The 23,154-nt window shown below is 46.5% G+C and overlaps 1 protein-coding gene across 5 annotated transcripts in view; it reads right to left on the bottom strand.

The window, feature by feature from the left end:
• Nucleotides 1–293: 293 nt before the first annotated feature.
• KLHL18 (kelch like family member 18) overlaps nt 294–23,154 on the bottom strand; it is a 64,379-nt gene continuing 41,518 nt past the window's right edge. For 4 of the 5 annotated variants that reach the window (XM_049861722.1, XM_049861727.1, XM_049861725.1 and 1 more), the window contains 8 exons: nt 18,938–19,078; nt 14,805–15,003; nt 13,395–13,555; nt 11,806–11,942; nt 9,701–9,938; nt 6,390–6,494; nt 4,610–4,721; nt 294–3,897 (listed from right to left, as the gene is read on the bottom strand). In XM_049861722.1, the coding sequence (XP_049717679.1) occupies nt 3,511–3,897; nt 4,610–4,721; nt 6,390–6,494; nt 9,701–9,938; nt 11,806–11,942; nt 13,395–13,555; nt 14,805–15,003; nt 18,938–19,078 (1,480 nt within the window). In that variant the 3' untranslated portion in view covers nt 294–3,510. The remainder of the gene's footprint in view (nt 3,898–4,609; nt 4,722–6,389; nt 6,495–9,700; nt 9,939–11,805; nt 11,943–13,394; nt 13,556–14,804; nt 15,004–18,937; nt 19,079–23,154) is intronic. The other variant, XM_049861724.1, reaches the window with a different exon arrangement.

Below are 23,154 nucleotides of genomic sequence, written 5' to 3'. Positions count from 1 at the left end.
CCAGCCTTTAGGTTAGCAGTTGAGCACAAACCGTTTGCATCACCTGGGGACAAGTTTACGTCTACTATTTAAAAAATAAATTTAAAAAGGTATGGAAATAACTCAAGTGTCCATCAACAGATAACTGGATAAACAAAATGTGGTAATATACATACAATGAAATATTATTCAGACATAAAGAGAAATGAAGTTCTGATACATGCCATGACATGGATGAGCCTTGAAAACATCATAGCGAGTGAAATAAGTCAGACACAAAAGGAGAAATATTGTAAAATCCCACTCATATGAAATATCCAGAACAGGCAAATACATAGAGACCAAAGTTTATTAGGGGTTACCAGGGGCAGGTGGGAAGGGAAAAGAAGGAGTTCTTGCTTACAGCGTACTGAGTTTCTGTTAAGGGTGGTGAAAAAATTTGGAAACACATAGTGGTGATGTTGCATATCATGGTGAACATAATCAATGTTACTGAATTGTACATGTAAAAAGGTCAAAATGGCAAATGTTTTGTTACACGTATTTTATCACAATAAAATTAAAATCAAGAAAGGGCAAGATATCAGGAGTGTTCTCTTTATTTCTCTTTGGTTTCTTAACACAAAAGACATGCATTCTATAAATAAAGGGAGATAAGATTTTTCTGGGAAACAATAAATTGGGGAGGAAGACAGAATTCCTACCTAGTCACACCTCTGTGGTCAAGTCACAAAGCTGGTTTTTAGCTCCCATCCTGGCTTTGATCTTAGGCAAAACCCAGAAGGCTCCATGTGTTATCCAAGAAGGGGAAATGCCCAAGTACAGTGGACATCAGTCCTCTGCTAAGAGCTGGGCCAGATCCCAGGGCTTGCTGAGTGAAACATCTGTCCTCCTCTTTTTACAACATCCTAGGTTAATGCTTCTTCTTTCAATGATGCTGCTAGAAAGGTTCCAACACCAAAGAGCCAGACCAGCCATTTGCAAATGGTCATTCACCATTAGACTGAGGAATCGATGAGAGAAATGTTTGCTCACTTGTGCTCAGAGTCCAGATGATTTATCTTACTTGAAAACTTTGACCTCAGGTACAGCAGTGTGACTACTACACTAGGAGGTGGGAGGTTGGGAGCGGCCTCAGGAAGGCTACTCCAAGAACAGAGCTCCAGCCCCTAGGAAAATAGTCGATCTATCCCCAGTTGCAAAATTTGGGGCAGGTGTCAAAAGGACCCAATGAGGTCCACTCAGTACCCCACTGATTGATTCTTAACACCTTCGCAATTGAGGCTCGTCAGTGCTGCTTCAAATTCACAAAAGGAAAGAGGTTATGATAAGATGAAGACTAATATACCCCTCTCTAACAGGAAGCACAGAGCTGACCTCTGTCCCAGTCTACCTCTGTAGGCAAACCCAGCAGAAGGGAAGCACGTGTGTGGACGGCCGGAGGAGAGGGTGAGAAATGCCAGAGCTCCACCTGAGCCCAGGTTAGACTACATCAGATTGTTGAGTCTTTTAAAATAAAAAAACAAAACAAAACATCATTTTCAAGTGCTTGTAGCAGAGGCCCAGCTCCTAAGTTTCAGTCAACAAAGGTCCTTTCCTCTGAATGCATGGCGATTGCACACACCGGTAAACCTGAAGGCCCTGGGGTGGGAGACCCTCCCCAGGCTCTGGAGAGCGTCTTTCTGAACAGGCTTCTGGGGCACCCCAGGCAGGCAGCAGAGAAGAGGAGGCCAACCAGATGGAGAGTGGGACCCTAAAAGCCTTTGAGTTAAAGGAATCATTTCCTTCTTTAGTCTCTACTGGGAGAATTTTATAAAACCAGATTTTGGCAGCAGCAGTTTAAGGAAAAAGGCCTGAAGTACACCACAGACTTTACAATGTTCTTTCTCCAGCTTGTCCTGGCTCGATTATAGAAGCTGGAGGGAGGGAAACAGCCCCAGTGCCCAGCGCACTGGTAACGGGAAGCATCCTCCTGTTGGGGCCCCACTGTGCTACATCAAGGTCCCACCAACGGAGGAGGAAGAGGAGCAAAGAGCATGGAGTCCCTTCAAGAGGTCATCTGCCAAGGTTAGAGGAAGAAATAGAAAACACTGTTTTTGCAGCAGCAAGAGATTCTTTCGGCCTTTAGTCCTTTATGTTGTAAAGCCAGCTTTGCTTGACTCTAAAGGTCCACCTTGCTGGTTGGTCTGCCAAGGGTTGGAGAGGGCCAACCCCTGGAATTGGCGAGTGGATGGAGGAGCAGTGGACTGGCAGGGCAGATGAGGTTACTGAACCAAGCCAGCTCGTGGCTGGTGGAAGGAGCAAGCCCCTGGTTAGGTTCTAGAGGTACAAGTGGTCAATGTGCCCCGGAAGCATCACGATGGGGAAAATGATCCAAAAATGATCGATGGGAAAGTGAGAATCTGGCCAGACCTACTGTTTCCTGCTGGTCAAAAAAAGGGAGAAATGAAAGTGAGGAATCGGAAATGAGCGCCGCCGCAGTGGCAGTGGGAGGTAATCACGGGAGCCTCTGAAGCTTCAGGGCCCGCGGAGAAGAGCGGCAGTAATTCAGCAGACCAGCTGAATCTGTGGTTAAAAAAGTCCTCTGACAACGGGTGTGAAGACAAGCCCCATGAGCACCCTGCTACAGGACCAGTCGAGAATGCACTGACCTCAGACACGCTGGGGCTCTGAGGGAACCCCTCGTGTTGTGTCAGGCCTCAGGACCCTGGGATCCGAAGGTGGGAGTGGAGGCCGCCCTTTTCATGTTTGGCGGTTTTCCGTTTAAACATGTATTTGCCTTTAGTGTCTTTTATACTTTTTTCTTCCCGCAAAAAAGTTCACATAAAAAAAGTGTTTTTCTTTCCAGTTTCTTTCAAGCGTTTTTTTTTTGTTTCACTTTCCTTCAGTTTCTTTCAAGTATCTTTTTTTCTTCTTCTGTTTCTCCTGAATAAGATGAAAAAAAAAAAAAAACTCCCTCGAATCCCAAAATTAGACACAGGGAAACTTGTTCTGCTCACCATGGGGTGAGGACAAACCCTTTATGCCCTACAACGGAAGGAGCACTCTGTGTGCACCCAGCACAAGGTGGTGGCTGTGTCACTGCATGGGCTTCCTCTCCCAGCCACACCTCACTGTTTCCAAAAGGCTTGGCCCCTGCAGCCATCCCACGGCAAACCAGCCACAACATGGCTGGCCAACTAGCAGGCGAGGAGGAAGGTCAGCAGGTGGGTGGCCCATACTGATGTGGCGGGTGGCAGCTGGGCTTAGATGGGGCCTGTGTAGGTGTAGACCAGCAGAGTAGCTCCATGTCACAATCTGCCAGGCCCCAGACGGGCTTCATCCCATGCTGTGCATCTTGATGACCTAGGCTGAAGGTCACAAGGGCAGCACAGCAAGGGAGGGTGTAAGCACCTGGAAAAACCGTACCTCCAGCAAGCTCGCAGTTCGCCCCACCTTCTGGTCCACTGCCTCTCCCGAGAGGGATTGCTCATGGAAAGAAGCGCCTATGTCTGTACCAGATCCCTACCCCTCCACATCCTACCCTCTGCCTTAAATGGTGAGGAGTGGGATGCAGCCCACGCCAACCCCTCCCTCATGACACGCCATGGGGGCCATAAATGTCCAGCAGTCCATCTCTGGGTCATACATCTCCACTGAGCTGAGATTTGACTGTCCGTCATAACCCCCCACAGCATACAGGCGCCCACAGCTGGCCACGAGGGAGACCCGACTCCGACGTGTGTGCATGGGGACTATTAGGCACCACTGGTCTGTCACTGAACTGTACACCTCGGCGATGCTGAGGAAGCCAGAGCCATCGTAGCCCCCGCAGACAAACATCTTGCTTCCCAAGGAGGCAGCGCCGTGCCGGCAGCGCTTGTTCAGCATGCTTGATGCCGGATGCCAGGTGGCTGTGTGGTGATTGTAATGCTCCACCTACAGTGGGGAGAGGGGCACAGGGACAGGACAGTCAGAGCCAGCGCACAGCGCTCGGGGTGGCCTTGCAGGGCACAATGGCCCACACGGTGTCAGGCTACGTGGGCGGCCTGGATGAGGAGCTCTGCCAGCTGCACACCTGCTCTAGGGCTTACAGGGATAGGTAAGAGAGCCCCTGATCTGACCCCTTCTGTTTACATCTAAAGAGGATTTGCCCGAGAATGCACTGCCATGTAGTGACAGAGCCTGCACGAGAGCCGGGTCTTCTGAAGTCTGTCCAGGGGCTTTCCGCTACAGCACTGGCTGACTCGACGGAGCCACCACTCAATGGCTGTTGAGTCATTTTAAGAAAAAATGCAATTTCAAGTAAATTATCCAGAACAAAAGTATTTGCATATTCACGATCCACATTTGACATTGCTATGGGCAGGGGTTTCACAAGGTCTCACTCATCAGCCCGCGATTCACACGGAACAGGGTAGGGATGGTAGCACGGCTATGCCCTACCCCTCTTTTAGGTACTGTGTACACTGGCACCCTTTCTCCGGAACTTCAGAATTTTAGAGCACGCGGTAGATGACCTGAAACCTCACTAGATGACACTTTGTCCAGCAGTGGGAAGGCTGGCTTTTTTTTCAGATAACTCTCTTTCAAAATAACGCTTAAGATGGAAGGAGGAGGTGCCCTTAGCCCAGGAGGAGCCCAGACTCACACTGTTGAAGATCTGCAAGCCGTCGTGGCCTCCCGACACATATATCCTGCCCTCAAAGACTGTAACCCCAGCAGCACTGCGATTTGAGCTCATCGGGGTCACCACTGTCCACCTTTAGGAGAGAGCCAAAACAGGAGAGGAGGCATGAGAGTGTGGAACAGGGTGCGGGTGAACTGTGTTGTGTCCCCTTATACCCCGGGATGATCTATTTCACTCTTGAAGCCTCCCCCATCATCTCTGCTGACTGCTCTCTCTGGCCACAGTCTCTAGCTCAAGCTTCGGGCCCACAGCCAATCTTCTTAGCTCACTTCCGCGGGCACTCAAAATCAGCACGTCCCAATCAAGGCCTCCGGCTCCCACAGATCTGTTCTTTCCTTGCACTCCCTGGTCTTGTTAATGGGACCACCAGCTATCTTGTTGCTGTAATGATAAAACTCAGTGTTTTCTTTGGCTTCTTCCCCCTTAGCCTGAACATTCTTGTGGTCACCAAGTCCCAACTGGTTTGACTCCTAGTCGTCGCTTGTTTCCAGCCCCACTGCCACTATCCTACTCTAGTCTGTTACTAAGACCACTGTAACTGCCTCCTTAAAGGTGGTCTAGCTTTCGTACCACTCCCATCCCAACCCCACACAGCCAGAGGCATCACTCTCAGACACAATCCTGCAGCGCATCCCTCCCACGGCACTTCGATGCTCCCTTAAGGCAAAGCCCAAGTTCCTTGAAGTGGTTCTTTACCGCCTGGCCCACACCTACTGTCCAGCTTTATCCTGGCCACGCACCACCTACGCCTGTCCCATCTCTCTTCCACACCCTGTGTTCCTGCCCACTAGATGATGACTGCTGTCCTTGATCACGCCGAGCACTTTCTTATCTCTGAACTGCTCTGCTTGCTGTCTTCCTGCCTACAAGGCACGACTCCCACTGTCTATCCATACGGGTCTCACCTCAGATGGTCAACCACCATGCTTCTCCTCTCAACCCCAGGGAGGATGAAGGTACCCCCCACTCTGTGCCCAGTAGCTCTGGACACAAGCCTCCAGGGTAGGATGATCATGATGGACCTGTGGCCCTACCAGACTGGGCGCTATGTATGGACCTTGGACACCCAGCTTGCTATCTGAGAGTGAGCCGGCTAAGTGAATTGGTATTGGCTTAAAAGCACTGTCATAAATCCATTCAACTAACTTGCTTATATTTTATTACATAAATCAGAAGATTCAAAGTACTGAAATGAAAAACTGGAGCTAATCTTACCAGTGTTTTCCAGAAAATACTAATTCCACAAGACAATAATAGATACTATATAAAACACTAGGTTAAACAGGCTTCTTTACTGCAGAATTTTCCAGAGCCTTTAAAATGTTAACATGTATTATGGAAGAATAAGGAGTCTGGTGGTATAGTCTTCATTTCCCAAGCTTATCTGACCATATTGACTTTTTTCCCCCAAATCACATCCTACCCACTTTGGAAAATGCTGCTCATCTATTTTTTAGCCCCTCTCATGTGCATTTACATTAAAATGGGCTGATTTAGCTAACAGGCCATTGAATAAATGTTTCCAAGCATCTATCTAGTCTATTTGTTTTTATAATTTCTTCCATCATTCATTTATTTAACCAACAGTTATTAAATACCTACTGCATGCAAGATACTATAGGGGCTAAAAAGGTAAGATATTCTCTACCTTTGAGAAGCGTAAATAAAAAACTCCAGTTCTAAATTTCCATACTCTCTGTTTAGGAAGTTCCAGGTGCCCCAGAGGGGTTACAGTCCTTACTTGTCTGTCTCAGGTGAGTAGGTCTCCACAGAGTTGAGCGAGGAGTTGCCATCATAGCCCCCACAGACGTAGATCTGCCCATCCAGCACGACCGTCCCCATGGCACTGCAACAGACAGAGCTGTGATCCCAGACAGGCCTCGGACTACCTGGCTCACCAAGAAATAAACCTACCTATAGACTTTTTTTTTTTTTTTTTTTATAGACTGCCTCTTTCTAGAACAGACCTAAATCCCAAGTATGTGACCAAGTAAAGGTAGAAAACAGATGACTGAAGCTTCTGTGTGATTCTTCTAGTCCCCCAAGTCCCTATCCTGGGGTCCCTCCCTTCACCCCTTCCTCTCAATTCTTGATCTGTGTCAGCAAGAATTACTCTCTCCAGACCCCACACTCCCAGAGAGGCTTCTTTCTTTATTCGAGCACTTATCACGGTTGTTCATCCACCCAGCTATGAATTTTCATTAGACACTTGCAAGGTACACTGTCGGAGGCACAGGTTTGGAGTGGTGAGCAAGCCAATGTCCTTGCCCACAAAGTGCTTACACTCTGGCACCACGGGGTCTCAGGATCTGTCTGCCACTTCTCTATAGGTGGGGGCCTCCTGGAAGGCAGGGAAAGCTCTTTATCTGTGAACCCTGGCGGCACTTTAAGTGGTGTTTTGTATATACTAGGCCCTCGATGCATGTTTGTTGCATTACCTCCCGATTTAATCATTCAGTTCACCAAAAAGTTTGACAGATGTCTTTTCATTGCACACGAGGCCCAGCATGGTCCCTAATCTGTCCTGGCGAATGATGCCATAGCTCCTGTGTGTTGTGCATTTACTACATGTCTCAGGTGATCTACACGTGCCATTTGTAACCTGTACAGCACCCTGCAAGTTAGGAAGTATGACCACCACCAGACAAGGCTGCTCAGAGAGAAGCCCGGCTCCCATGCTGTTCACCACGCTGGGCTCTCCTAATATCAAAGACCCAGGGCCTGGCCCCAGGGTAATTAGTCAATCTTCTGTTCTACACAGAACCTCAGGAAAAGCTAAAAACAAATCTCAAGCTGCCTGATCCACTGTTTCCAAAGCTGATGCCAGAGAAGATTACAAATGAATTTGGGTGTGGAACAAACAGAAAAAATAAAACATATAAGGCTAACTGCCACCTTTCAAATGAATGTGCAGTCTTCAAAGTGTGTCCACACATGATCTCATCTGATCCGTACAATGTCCATTTGAGAGATGTGGTAATGGACCCCCCAAACCAGCCTGAAGAGGTCGGGGTGAGGGGGCTTGTCTTAGTCAAGGACTGTGGGAAGATCACAAATTCACTATCCTTCTAGATGAAGACGCAAGACAAACATAAAAATTAATAATACAGAAGTTCAACAACATTATGAGAGAAAATTAAGAGGTGCCACAAAGCTGTATGACACAATCAAATAAGTGGTAAAGACAAGTGTGAAGACATAAGGGGGCAGTGATCAGTGTGGGCTGGAGGAGTCCAGTGTGCAAGAGCTTCCTGGAGGTGGTCTGGGAGCCTGGAGGAGAGGGGAAGGAGAGACAGTAGGAAGGAGTTTGTCACGGACTGTCAGGATGGACAGCTGTGTGGGGTGTTAGGAGAGAAGGGAACATTCTAAGGTAGCCTATATTTAAAGGGGATGAAATGGAGCTGGGCCCAGGCTACTAATAACAGGGCATTAACCACAGTGAGGGAAAGGAATTCCCAGAGGACGCTCCTCCCAGACAACACTCCAAACCCAGGGACATCAAAGCGAGCAAATGGTCCAGAACAAACACACAAGGAAGGACAACTGATGGCAGTCAAAGGAAGCAAGCCACTCAGGGTTAGGGATATGGAGCAATGCCACCAAAATTCAATATCACAGAAAGCTGCAAAGTATCCAAGGAACAGGAAGGAGGAAGCACCAGGGGGCGGGGAGTGGGGTGTGGGAGGAAAGAACCACTAGAATCCGAGCACATGGTTTGGGAGAAGCAGGTTCTACATATATATATGCAATTTTTTTCCTTCCAGGACAGAACCCATTTTGAGAATCTGGTCTTACTGGTACAACAGCAGATTCTTCCCACCCACGACCACATACTAACATTGCTGAATATGGAAAATGTGTATCATGGTCATGACACTTTTATGTGGCAAAGGACTTTCACACTAACTTTTCTTTCTCACCACCATGAGCAGTCACTTTATCTTACAAATACAGGACCCGAAACATGGTCAGACAAACAGGTGAGTGCTGAGGTCACAGAACTACAAAGCAGAAAGGCCCTTAGAGGCCATCTGGTTTGGTGGTTTTCAACCCCCCTCCTTTTAAAATTCATGTAACTTTTTTTTCCTCTCACGTTGGGCACACGTCAAGGAAACTTAATACACAAAAGAGCTAAACGCAGAGCTTCGGGTTAGGTTGGTAGGGGGCCTTGGATTGCTTCGCTCCTATGTCAGTCCTCTGAAGAGAGTGCCACTTGAAGCCACTGATCTGATGCAGGCTTGCTGAGGGCAGAAGAACCGCAGAACTTGTCAGTTAAATCCCTTGAGCCCTCCAAAGCTCACACCGCCCAAGCATGTAATTATTCAACCACACATCTAATGTAAGGAAAGATGCTGCTGTCACTTTAGCACTCAGAAGGCTAAATGGAGGCACTATTTGGATGTCTTCTAATCTCACTTCTTATACAGGAAACGTGAGTGGGCAAGTGGTAGAGCAAACAAGTAGCTGACATGTATTAAGTGATGCATAAACTTAGTCTGCCTTGCAAATACCTATGTGCTCCAGACCTGGGGGAATGTGTGGTGACCTTGAAGTAAAGAACATTGCTTTGGTTCATATAATCCCCGGGTAGTGAAGTCACATGTGTAGCAGGGGCCTGGGGAGGAAAGCATATATATATATAAAAAAAAAAATCTTGGATTTCCTTTCATCTTTGATAAATTTAAATCCTCCTTACTCTTTACGTTTCAACTTTAATCCCACCTCTTCTCTAAAATCTTCCAGACATTCTAGCCCTGTTTCCTTCCTCGGATCTTCCACAATAAATATTTTCAATCCCTCATCTGGCACTTACATAATGATACAACTGACACATCTCATCTCCCCAAGTTCCTCAGATGACAAGGCAAGTATTTTACTTTTAGGCAGATGGGGGCTTGCTCCCAGGAGGTGCCGGGAGGGGCTGGCCTGGCTGCAGGAGATTCCCAGGCCAAAGCTTGGGTTTGACTTTATTGCGTGCCCTCCTCGTCTAGCACGGTGTTCCCTAGAGGCTCAGTGTGTATGTTTGGGCTGCACAAATGGTTTCCGGAATACCTTCTCTTGCTGTTCATGCTCCCCACTCTGGTCCAGCTGTCCATCTCTGGGTTGTAGACCTCCACGGTGCTCAGCCGCAGCTGGCCATCGTATCCCCCGATGGCATAGAGAAGCCCATTCACCACGGCCACGCCCACGCGGCTGCGGGCTGTTGTCATGGGATGGCACTTCTCCCAGCTGTTGGCGATGGGGTCGAACACTTCCACCACATTCAGGGAGTCACCTGCATAAAAATTTGCTACTCAAATTAAAACACAGGAGGCTACACGTTTGGATCACAGTTATTGGCCATTGATTATGTGGAACATTTGATTTGATTCTATCAGCTCTTCTGACAGAATCAGTCAAACCAAAAGGACCCATTAAGAAATTTTAGTCATGATAACTTCAAACCCAATTCTTTAAGGAAAATCAGAATCAGACAGGAGATATCACTTTCTAGAGAGGGCAGTTCTCATTACACTCAAATATTCTCTCTTAGAGCCCAGGATGAATGCCAGTCATCACACTTTCTCCCCATGAAGAGGCATGCCTGGAGGGAAGGGCACAGATAATGCCGACTCTCATTTACTAGGGGGTGTCCCTGATCCTCTGTTCTCGAATGTGAAATGGAGATAATCTCTATTGCAGAGCAGCTTGGAGGATTAAATGACGTAAGTAAAGCATCTAGCATGGTTCTGAAATATACTAAACCAAACCTGTTGGAGTTAAATCTACTCTGACTCATGGTGACTCCATGTGTTACAGAATAGCACTGAGTTCCATCGGGTTTTCTTGGTTGTAATCTTCATGGAAGCAGATCACCAGACCTACAGTGCCACAGGGTAGGTTTGAACCACCAGGTTTTAGGTCAGTAGATAAGCACAAACCACCTGCCACCTAGAAGCCTGAAACACCCTGAGTGCTTAATAAATAGCAGTTGTCACAGCAAGGAAAAATGATCACTGCAGCCCTTCCTTTCTTATCAGGTATTTGTGAAGATCAAATGAGCTAATTGCCTCCTTGTTTTATTCTGCACTGGGATATGTATCAGCAACTGCCTCAACTTTAGTTGGGGACTGACCTTTTCCAGGTCATAAGGTTAACAAGTAGCGGAGATTAGAACCACCTTGCTTTATTCCTGGTTCAATATTCCATTGCCCCACATACCTTTGATTAAAAACAAAACTGGTCAGAACTGTTCACCAGCTCCCTCACCACTATACACACCTGGATTGACATCAGAAATACCAACCCCTTATGTCAATGTATTGCAGATTAAGATGTCCATACTGCCCTCTCTACTAAGCCTCTACTGCCCTGAGGCAGGCAGGAGGGGAGGTGACCCCAGGAGCTTTCCTGAAAACCTGACTGTATGATACAAGGGCTGCCAATTACACGCAGATTAGAAAGCACATGTGTGTCACAGGAGAGGAGGTGAGTAAAAAGTACTGTTGACAGTGGAAGGCTCTGTGTATTCAGAGAATCTTTCTTCTAGTGATGACATTCTCACAGACTAACTCAAGAGTCATATGACCAACTGTAACGGAACTGGGTGTCCAACTGTATCCTACCCAGAGCTGAGTGAATGCCGTGAGCTAGTGTGATGTTAGGGAAAGCATGCTGGCTCGGTCACCAGGACACCTGAGTTCTAATTCTTACTCTGCCAAAACAATTTGTGTGAACATAGAGAAAGTTCTCTGGGCCTCAATTTCCCCATCTATGAAGTAAACCAAAACCAAGCCCAGTGCCTTTGAGTTGATTCTGACTCACAGTGACCCTATAGGACAGAGCAGAACTCCCCTATAGAGTTTCCAAGAAGCACCTGGCAGATTTGAACTGCCGAACCTTTGGTTAGCAGCCATAGCACTTAACCACTATGCCACCAGGGTTTCCTCTGTAAAGTAAGGGATCTCTAAAAGCTGACAGCCTTTAGCAATGATATTCTGAATCCATGGTATTAATACCTGACACCCTCTAACTATAGAAAAATCACATAAAATCAAAAGGGGCAAGAGTGGTGGCAATACCAAGGAGGGGAATCAGAAAGGCTAGGGCAGGTTGTATGGTGTCTCTTCGTCCACCAAATCCAAGCCAGGGCTCTGCAAAGGGGAGTTGCAAGATACCTGCTGAGTTGAGGCCACCCACAGCGTAGATAAGACCAGCGATGGATGTGCAGCAGCGAGGTCGAGTTCTGAATGCCGGCAGGTGTGGCCGGCGCTCTGGCATGAGGTGATAGTCCTTTGCTTCATCCACCAGGTCCCTGGAATGAGGTGCAAGATGCAAGGACAGGAGGTATTCTCCCCATGTGGTCCACCTTTGCACTGTCCAAGGCTGGCTCTCCCCTCCCCAACTGCAGGGGAATCGTGGAAGGAGAAGCCTCCTGGAAGGTTTAGTTTCAAAGAGCCCGGGTGAGTTCTAGGGCAGCCATGAGCAGAGTCCACCTTGGCTGGTGGAATCAAAATGACTATCCTCTAACAGGCACATACCAGCCATGAGAAAAACAGGGCAGTGGCTAAAATGGCTGGCTTTGGGGAAGTTCAACAAGCAGCCTGCATCCTGTCTCCACTCAGGTCCAGCCCTTCCTTCTCCTCCCTATGACTGCACCATAGCTCATACCTTGTGACCTTACCATTAACCATTTCTCTCCAGGACAGTGGCGGCAGCAGTCAACAGTTCCTCACAGAGTCCCCTGCCTCCAGCCACCTCCCTCCACTCCACCCTCCACACTACCGTCCAAGCTGTCTTTCTAAATGCAGATTCACCATGTTGCTCTCTGCTGAAGAACCTTTGATAGCAATTCACTGGCTACAGAATAAAGTCCAAACTCTTATACAGTGCCCCCAAGACTGCTCATCACAGGGCCCCAGCTACCTCCAGCCACACCTCTACCCCCCGCTTTCCTGACACAGACCTTTATACTCCTTTGTTGTTGTTAGGTGCCTTCGAGTCGGTTCTGACTCATAGCGACCCCATGTATGATAGAAACACTGCCTGGTCCTGCGCCATCTGAATACTGCTAGAGTTGGGAAAATGAAGATGATATCCAAATATATGTAAAATCGTGCCAGCAAAGAAGAGGAAATATTTCATTGCTATGAATACGAAAAGTAACACGAAGGAAGAGGAACATTTCCCTCTGCTGATTTACTTTTTTAACAGTCTTTCTATACAGCCACCATCTTCTGAACTGCCTTGGTAGCTCCGTTCTGCCATGTTCTAACTGATTCACTCTGGTTAAAAGTTCACATGCTGGTAAACATGTCCTCCCTCCTGCCCATCACTGTGGATGCAGAGCCCTACGCCCACCTGAAACCAGGCTACTGATGAGTAGTTACTGAAGAGGGCAACGAGCCCCAGGAAGTCATATATGCACCACCAAGTCAACTCCTGGTGTGGACAGGGTCAGGGGAGGCAAAATGTATTGGCTTGGAGCTTAATAAAAAGATCAATGGATGAAGACGCTAGAAGATCCTCAAACAACTTCTACCTTGATGCTTCCATATGGCATTTCTCTGCGTAAGGTACAAGACTTGACTCTGATCACTTCCTCTCCCAGGTTCTAGATAGAGGGCAGACCAGTCCTTGCACCATGAATTACACTGACCACTCAAAGTCCTTCCTCCCATTTGCTGGAGCAGAAGTAGCCGAACTGTCAAGTTCTCTTCTCTGCCCAGCTCTCGGCAGTGTCCTATACAGGTCCACCCTTGCTCACCTGCATTTGTGGCAGCAACGCACCAGGTCATCCTGCTGCACTCGGTCCGAAAGGAACTGGGGTCGGCAGAGAGGCAGGCGGATATTGGACAGCAGCTCAGGCAGGCAGGCCCCCCTCTGCTCCCGGTCGTATCTGATCCAGGCCAATGCAGCTTCAAAGACCTGCCAAGACAGAGGTGAAGTTCCAGCTGACGGCAGCAACTCCATCCAACCAAAGGCCACACTCTGCAATCCCCAAACTCAAACCTCCACTCCACACTGTTGGGCCCATCCATCTTTCCTCCTACTTGTCCCCTGAAACCACTGCTTTTTCTCCACTTCCCCAGCTACTCCGTTTGGTCCAGTCTCTTGAAATTGCTTCCTGGTTTTCATTATCACATCCTAATGAAAACCCATCACTGGTTTCTTATTCCTTTCTACAACTCAACAAAATGCTCCCCTCTCGCTCAATCACACTTGCCTGGAAAGAATCTCTACCCCAGTGAAGTCTAGCTCTTTAAATTCAAGTCACTCCCTACCCTGCGCCTGTACCAGTAGAGTTGAATGTGGCTGACAGGAAACACACAACAGAGTTGACCAGTTTACTTTAAATTCGTGACTCCTCATCTCAGGTAGGCTCTGCTTCCTATCAAGCCCTCTATTTCCCTAGCATTGTCCTTTATTCTCCCCCTCTCCTAAAAGATAACTTCACACTTTTTCATCTCTCCTCAAATTTCTAACACTTCTCCCTCACTCACTCTCAGCTGAGAAAAAAGAAACAAATCAGAAGAGAGCGTGAGTAAGCACCTAACACCATCTCCCCCGCTCCCTCTTCATCTGGGTGTGTGCACCTAGCTCTCCCTCCTGCTGCGGTGGATGAACAGTCTGGGTTCCTATCAAAGACACACCTCGTTGGGCCCTAGACCCTGTCTCTTCTCACTCATTCTGGCAACTATTTCCGCTTTTCTCCTGCATTACCAATTCTTCCCTCTCTTCCGGAAAATTCCCATTAGCAGTCAAATATGCTGTAATTCTCCCACCTTAAAAAAACAAAACAAAACCCTCTGGACTTCACATTCCCCTGAAACAACTGCCCCAATGCTCTGCTCTTCTTTAGAACAAGGCTTTTTGAAAAAGTTAAGATACTTGCTATTTCCTGTTCACAGCAGAATTATTTCTAATAGTAGTACTAAAAATAACCCAAGCATCCAAGAATAAGGAAATTAGCGTTGATAAAAATCAATGGAACCTTATTTAGACACTGAAATTATAAAATGTTTTCATGCACACGATACAACAAAGCAAGCCCCATAATACACAGGGGCATACACATCAAGATCTTAAACTCGCAAAAAGCGTTAATAAAACAGAGATGACAAAAAGGAGCAGCATTTCGTTTGTCATGTCCTAGCCACTACTACGCTCTACTTACCTGCTCCTCTGATTTGACATTCAGCTCATCCCGAGACACCAGCTCGAGGACATCCTCCAAGGGCAGGGCCAGGAACTCTTCCGACATGGACACCTCCACAAAGTGCTGGTGGACAAAGCTGTTGGCCGCGTCGTACAGCACAGCGCACATCATTGTCTCGGCAAACTGGCGCACACCCAGACAGTTCTTGGGGTGAAGGCTTTTGGCATGAGACGAGAAGAAAAACATTTAGAGAGAAAAAAAATATGGCCTTCGATCACTCTCAGCTTGGTTCTGGGTAAAGCCACATAATGAAAACAAAGTTTGTTCTCGGCTTTGTGAGAAATTCCCCTGGTGACATCAGGTACCCGACTCTGGGCCTCAACTTCTACCAGTGTAAAACTAAAACAAGTTATCCTCAAAGGTCACTGTCTCTTGGGTCTAGTGGTCTATGAGTCTAGGAGGAGTAAGCTCTCTGGGAAATGCTCTGAAGTGCTGTCGGAGGAGGGAAGACCAGGAGAAGATGTGTTAGAGAACCTGCTGGCTTTCCTTCACCCAGTGCTTGGCTGAGAGTCTGAGGCACTACTCCACCACTGGTCACCAGGAAGGCACTGAAGTCGTAAATGAGTCAAGTACTTTGCTAGCCTTTTATATTACATTCTCCTAAGTCATTTTAACAACCCTGCAAAGTAGTAATTGTTGTTATTTTATAGGTGGAAAAATGAGGCTCAGAGAAACGAAGACATTTACTCACAGTTCCTCTACAAGCAAGTGAGGATGCTGAGATTGAACCCAAGCCTTTTATCCATGTTCCCATGGAACCAACACAGACATACACTCACTGGGGCCAAGGAAACCCGGGGTAAATCCTGGCCCTGCCACTCACTGGGCAACCTTGGGTGGATTCCTTAGGTTTCCCAAGTGTCAGCAGTTTCCTCATCTGTAAAAAGACAACGACAACTCACCTCCTAGGGTGGGGGGCATGATTAAGTAAGAATGCAGGTGAAAGTACTCAGCCTGGTGCCTAGTATCATGCTAGTTGCTGTTTTCATTTTTATTATTGTCATTATTTTTCTTACTCTTGTTGCATCTGAGAGAATTCCACATGAGCCCAGTGTGGTTCTGAAATTTTGGTGACAGCAGCAGACCCTGGGGGGATGAGCTTTTTATTTTGATTTCATGACTGATAATCTGTGGCAGGAGATGCTATTTATCAGATTTGAAACAGCCCATGTTTATTTTTCTTCTTTAGAATGGCTTCTCTCTTTTTCTTCATGTTGATTTAAGGTTATAGGCACAGACTTATACTTTCTAAGCAATATTCACCATTGTCCCCGAGAGCCGAAGGATTTAAGGTGTAAATTTAGAAGCAGCAGACCAGTCATGGACTGAAAGGGCAGAGTATTTAAGGAGCCTGGCTTTATGACTCGTCTAAATTCTATAAAACTAATGTTTCATTCTAGTCTGAACTTGCTCCGTTCATGATTTTGGAAACCTACATGAATTTCCAAAGCCCAAGAAAACATGAGCTCTGAGCAACACGCTTTGTAAGCAAGGAGGTTACATAAGATGTAACGCTTTATTCAAGGTCATCCAACTAAGCAGAGGCAGGAAGTGGTGACTTGAATTAAATAAATTATTGCCTTGGTTCATTGACCTGTCTGATGTTCCAACCTAGATCTGACAGAAGAGTTTTGGAAAACACACAGCACCAGTGCCTACCTAAAACAAGGAGGCCCACACATCCAAACGCTGGGAAAAGGGCCACAAGGAAAAACCAACACCAGCCTCGGGTTAAGATAAAAATAGCAAGCTGAAGATCTAATGGGCAGAGTGGCCTCAGAAACAATTGCTCTAAGAACACTGTACTTTGCCATGCCCTGTCTTTGCCACAGCTGCTTTAGTTCCTGAGAATGGTTTTCCTCAAGTCATCCATAGCCAAACCTTTAGCTATCAAATCAAATCTTGAAATGGAGGGGTCCATGTGCTCATCTTCAAGGACACACAGGAGGGCGGGGGGTGGATGGGAGAATCTATCACATTCTGCAGCCAGGCTCGGGGTGAACCACCCCACGGGACAGAGGCAGTGATGGTAATTACTGGAGAGAAAACACGCAGCAGGCCAAGCCTCTGGGGCCCCTGGCGGAGAATAAAGCCAGCAGTGAAGTAGAGGTTCACGCCTCAGAAGGGCTCCTACAGGGCTGAATAAAAAAATATCAAGAATATACTCTGAAACATCAGGCTTTATGTACTTGTTCCTAAAATGGTATTGTGCATATAAAAACTGCACTGGTCTAAAAATCACTTTTCTAAGCATCTTTTAAGGTAACAGTACTTTATAATACAGCCTGTCTCTGGTGATGACCAGATAACCTCAACAGCCCTAGGTGGAACTGTTGTCCTCTTGGTGAAGGTGTAAGGAGGGCCAATTTCATCATTTCCAGAGTGCCTACTTCATCAGAACCCCTGGGTGGCACAAACAGTTAATGTACTTGGCTGTTAACCAAAAAGTCTGCAGTGGAGTATGTCCAGAGGAGCCTCTGAAGAAAGGCCTGATGACCTACTGCCAAAAAATCAGCCACTGAAAACCCTATAGAGCACAGTTCTACTCTGACACACATGAGGTCATCAGAATGGACTCGAAGGCAACTGGTTTGGTTTAGTTTTGGTTATGTTAATTGGAAGGCTCTTTTCTAGGTTCTGTGGGGACATAGAGATGAGCTAAGTCCAGTCTGTGTCCTTAAGAAGCTCACAAATGAGTAGGAAAGGCGTGGGTGTCACACACATGCCCACATACATTCCTCAGGAGGAATGCATCCTGGGTCAGGAACACAGCTTGGCTCTGGGGCCTCACTCTCATCATGTAGTCTCTATCTGCAAAACTGGGAATACTGCTACCTACCTCACCAAAAACTACTCAGCCAGCACCCAGCAGACGAGTGGTCCCTGCATTCTAGCCATCAGTACCTTAGTCATTTTGACTGGCTACACACACAGCTGTGCTCAGCGATGCCCAGGGGCACCACGTGGGCAGGTGTGGACAGTAGGCACGGCTCACAGCACTGCGTGGTGAGAGGGACTGCGGGGGGTGGAGAGACAGCTCTAGAGAGGATGAGGTTCAGGATGGCAGATCTGAGGTGGTGGGAATGCTGGTTGTCGGGGCCAGGGAGCAGGTGATCAGAGTAAGCTGAGGTGAGGCTGGGCCTGGGCGAGCACTGTGGCAGTAGGAGTGCTGTTCTTGTTCCTCTTTGCCTGTGTGTGGCCCAACACTAACTCTCACCCCAAAGACTCTGGTGGTTACAAGGCTGCTACCTTATGACTAAGAGCTCTGCTTCTTGAGGAGGATGAACAGCCTTCTTAATTGCTCACAGTCACCAAAAGGTCATAGAAAAACTTATCACACTCAAAATATGTGGGAGTATTTGGTACTATGAGGAGCCCTGGTGGCCTAATAGTTAAACGACTGGCTGCTAACCAAAAAGTCAGCAGTTCGAACCCACCAGCCATTCCATGGGAGAAAGATGTGGCAGTCTGCTTCTGTGAAGATTACAGCCTTGGAAACCCTATGGTGCAGTTCTACTTTGTCCTACAGGGTTGCTATGAGTCGGAATCGACTCAATGGCAACAGGTTTTATTTGGTCCCTACCCTTAAAGAGCTTACCAGCTTTACAAGGACTGCTCCTAGGGGACTGAGGGGAATAGAAAATTCCAGGAGGTGAAATTTGGGTTGGCTCTTAAAGAGCTGAGGTAAAAAGGAAGGTCAAGAACTTCAAGGGGGGCAAAGGTTCAAAACAAAGATGGAGATAGCTGTGGAAAAGTTAGAAGCACTGGATAAACTGGTTTGGTGAGAAGAGTCAGCTACATTGTGGCTGGTCAGACTGGAGAGAGAGGACCGGAAGAAGATGTACATTGTCAGGCCAAGGGAGAAAGTACATAGGACTATATGTAAATCATGGTCTACAAAGGTTCAGGCCAAAGAGGTGGGCACTGCTTGATAATGATTTCAAGAAATGTCATCTCTGAAGAGTAACCTTCTCAGCTCACTCTTTTCATAAAACCTATATGCTCAAGAACTTAGCAAATTTTGCCATGGGATTCCAGGAATGAAATGGTCATGCTCCCTGCCATGGGCCAGGCGCCCCACATCACCTCACCGTTCTCGGAGGAATGTGCAGCAGGCGTCTTTGATGCTCTGCAGCTGCAGGAAGCTCGCCCCCATGAGCAATGACTGGACGTTTTGCTGGTCAATGGCAAGGTGGCCGTTGTAGGCAAAGTTGATCAGAGCCTCCAGGGCACTAGAGGAAGGAGGGAAAGTGTGAGATGTTCTTCAGAGATGGGTCTTTGCCCACAAGACACCCAGGCCCTAGCTGAGCTGACAGTATTGCCTGGGAAATAGATGGGCCTCACCTGAAAAACCATTTAGCCCCTGCCATTTGAGATTCAACCTCAATGGAACAACCACTTCATCACGGTCAAAGACTCATTTTTTTTTTTTTATTGTGCTTTAAGTCAAAGTTTACAATTCAAGTCAGCTTCTCATACAAAAACTTATACACACATTATTATGTAACCCTAGCTGCTCTTCCTACAATGTAACACCCTGTATTTCCTGTATCCATTCAACCTGTATTTCCACCCTGTACTTCCTGTGTCCATTCAACCAGCTCCTGTCCCCTTCTGCCTTCTCATATCGCCTCCAGACAGGAGCTGCCCATTTAGTCTCATGTATCTACTTGAGCCAAGAAGCACACTCTTCACCAGTATCATTTTATGTCTTATAGTCCAGTCTAATCTTTGTCTCAAGAGTTGGCTTTGAGAATGGTTCATTCTACTTCTTAAGTTGTCCTTATTGCCGAAATAATTTTACTATAGGAAATTCTAAAAAAAAAAAAAAAAGCCACCTCCCACAATCTAACTACTTAATGAGTCAATGGTGGTCATTTTTCTATGTTCCTTTGCAGCCCGCTCGCCTGCACACATAACCTGTACTGATATAATCATACAATATTATCTAGTCTTTTTCCATATTTCTACAATGTCTTCAGGTTTATCATTTTTAGTGGCTGCTATATCATATTTCAACATGTAAACATGGTATAACTTACTTCCTTTATTGGTAGGCACAGTAGCTATTACCATCTTAGTGCCATTATAAATAATTTTTTTGGATTATTATTTCTTTGGGATAAATTCCCAGAATGAGAGTTCCAGCATTTTTTGAGTCTTCAAAAAAAAAAAAAAAAAAAAAATATATATATATATATATATATAAATAATAAGTTTATTTCTTTTTTTTTTCCAGTTTACACTCTGCATAACACGTAAATTCCTTCAATGAGGCGCATGTGGTTGGGACTGTCTCCATCTCTCCAGCCTCATCACCTTCCTCTCTTTCGCTCCTTCACTCTATGCCAACATGCTAAACACACTGTCACCTCAGGGTCTTTGCACTGGCTGTTCCCTCTGTTTGGAGGGCTCTTCCCCCAGATGGCTCACTTCCTCACTTCAAATAAGGTCTCGGCTCAAATGTCACCTCACCAGAGAGGCCTTCCCTGATCGCCCTGAAACAGCACAGACCCCCACCATCATTCACTAGCCCTTGCTTTACTTTTCTTGCATCACTTTCACTCCCGGCCATATATGCACGCGTTTATTGTTGGATCTCCACCACTGGAATGACGGCACAAGGAGAAGCACTGCTTTTATTTCCTCTGTCAAAATGGTTTTATTTATTTGTGATTTAGGTCAAAGTTCAAAAAGAAATGAGTTTCTCATTCAAAAATTTATACACAAATTGTTTCATAGCATTGGATGTAATCCTGCATTGTTTTGGCACTCTTCCCCTTTCTCTTTCCACCCCAGGTTTACCATGTCCAATCCAGTTTTCCTGTCCCCTCCCACCTTCTCGTCTTTGTTCCTGGGCAGGTGTTGCCCATTTGATCTTGTACACTTGACTGATCTAAGAAACACGTTCCTCACATGTGTTATTGTTCGTCTTATAGGCCTGCCTAATCTAAGGCTAAAAGGTGAACTTGGTGAGTGGCTTCCAGTCTTGAGTTAGAAGGCTGTCCGAGGGCCACAGTCTTGGGGGTTCCTTTAGTCTTTGTCAGACCACTAAGTCTGGACTTTTTTAGGAATTCGATTGTTCTACAATTTTCTCCCGCTCTGTCTTAGACTCTCTATTTTAATCCCACTCAGAGCAGTTGGTAGTGATAGCTGGGTACCATCTAATTCTTCTGGTCTCAGAGTCATGTATACTGTGGTTCATGTGGTCCACTAGTCCTTTGGACTAAACGCTCCCTCGGGTCTTTAGTATTTTTCCCCTCCTTTGCTCCAGACCAGGAGAGACCATTGGCTGTATCTTAGATGGCCACTCACAAGCTTTTAAGACCCCAGGTGCTACTTACCTAAGTAGGATGTAAAACATTGTGTTTAAGAACTATGTTGTGCCCAGAGAACCCCTGAGTGGGCAGGAGAACAGTGGGATGCAGACCCCAAATTCTCATAAAAAGACCAGACTTAATGGTCTGACAGAGACTAGAAGAATCCTGGCAGTCATGGTCCCCAAACCTTCTGTTGGCCCAGGACAGGAACCATTCCCGAAGACAACTCATCAGACATGGATTGGACTGGACAATGGGTTGGAGAGAGATGCTGATGAGGAGTGAGCTACTCGTATCAGTAGGGTTGGGAGACAGACAGATGCCAGCCATATCTAGAAGCAGAATCTCTGACGTGGTGGTGAAAAAATGTGAAATTGTTCACTACAGATGATCTGGTAATCAAGCAACATTTTTAAAACATTGGCATAGCAAGCGGCCATCCAAGATGCATCAATTGGTCTCAACCCACCTGGAGGAAACGAGAATGAAGAACACCAAAGACACGAGGCAGTTATGAGCCCAAGAGACAGAAAAGGGCCACATAAACCAGAGACTACATTAACCTGAGGCCAGAAGAACTAGATTGTGCCTGGCTACCACCGATGATTACCCTGACAGGGAATGCAACAGAGAACCCCTGAGGGAGCAGGAGGGCAGTGGGATGCAGACATCGAATTCTCATAAAGAGACCAGACTTAATGGTCTGATTGAGACTAGAAGGACCCCAAATGTCGTGGTCCCCAGGCCTTCTTTTAGCCCAAGACAGGAACCATTCCCAAATCCAGCCCTTCAGACAGGGTTTGGACTGGACTGCGGGATAGAAAGTGATACTGGTGAGGAGTGAGAATCTTGGATCAAGTAGACACATGAGACTATGTGGGCAACTCCTGTCTGGAAAGGAGATGAGAGGGTGAGGGGGGTGGTCAGAAGCTGGCCGAATAGACACAAAAATAGAGAATGGAGGGAAGGACTGTGCTGTCTCATTAGGGGGAGAGCAACTACGAGTATATAGCAAGGTGTATATAAATTTTTGTATGAGAGACTGACTTGATTTGTAAACTTTCACTTAAAGCAAAATAAAAATTAAAATAAAAAAATTGAAGGAAAAAAAAAAGAACTATGTTGTGCCAATTGAGTCTATGGTCCTTTGCATTTGAGCCTGGGAACTTCATCCCGTGAGGTGTTTAGTAATGTCTAAGAGGTTTCCCTGACTGTGCTACTTGTGTGCTCTATTGTCTATATTAATATATGAGAAGCACCTACAGTCACACACTTAGAAATTTCCACCTTGGAACCTGTATCTGCTGGTGGGTGTGTTCCCTTACCCCTGCCCTCACCTCCTGGCATATCTATGTATCAATTCACAGATTATTATTTGCTGATTCTATTGTTGCAGGACTGTCTATACTATGGTAGTTGCCATAGTCGTCCTTTACAAAAGCTCTGCTTTCTGCCTGCTCGTTGTTATACTGCAATGCCTAGAACGGTACATATTAGAAGTGCTCAATCTCTGTTACATGAAGCATCTGGAGTGTGCATGGTCATTAGCACGTGTTATGGATTTAATTGTGTCCCCCCAAAATATGTGTTGTAAATCCTAACCTCTCTCTATGCCTGTGGTTATGATTCCATTTGGGAATGGGTTGTCCGTGTTATGTTAATGAGACAGGATTAGTGTAGGGTGTGTCTTAAGTCAATCTCTTTTGAGATCTAAAAGAGATTAAACGAGCAAGTGAGAGAAGCAGAGAAAGGGAAGAGAGGCGCCAAGATACATGAAAGTCGTTCAGGAGCAGAAGCTCTAAGACACAAGGACCGTCCTCTAGAGCCCAGAGAGAGAGAAAGTCTTTCCGTACAGCCGGCACCCTGAATTGAGACTTCTAGCCTCCCAAACTGTAAGAAAATAAATTTCTGTTTTCAAAGCCACCTTGCGGTGTTTTTGTTGCAGCAGCACTAGATAAGATAGCACAGCTCCTTTCGATAAAGAGGCT

This window comes from Elephas maximus, chromosome 20, assembly GCF_024166365.1.
Source record: "Elephas maximus indicus isolate mEleMax1 chromosome 20, mEleMax1 primary haplotype, whole genome shotgun sequence".
NCBI lineage: Eukaryota > Metazoa > Chordata > Mammalia > Proboscidea > Elephantidae > Elephas > Elephas maximus.
The sequence above is the reverse complement of the archived record's forward strand: the minus strand, read 5'-3'. Positions and strand labels throughout refer to the sequence as shown.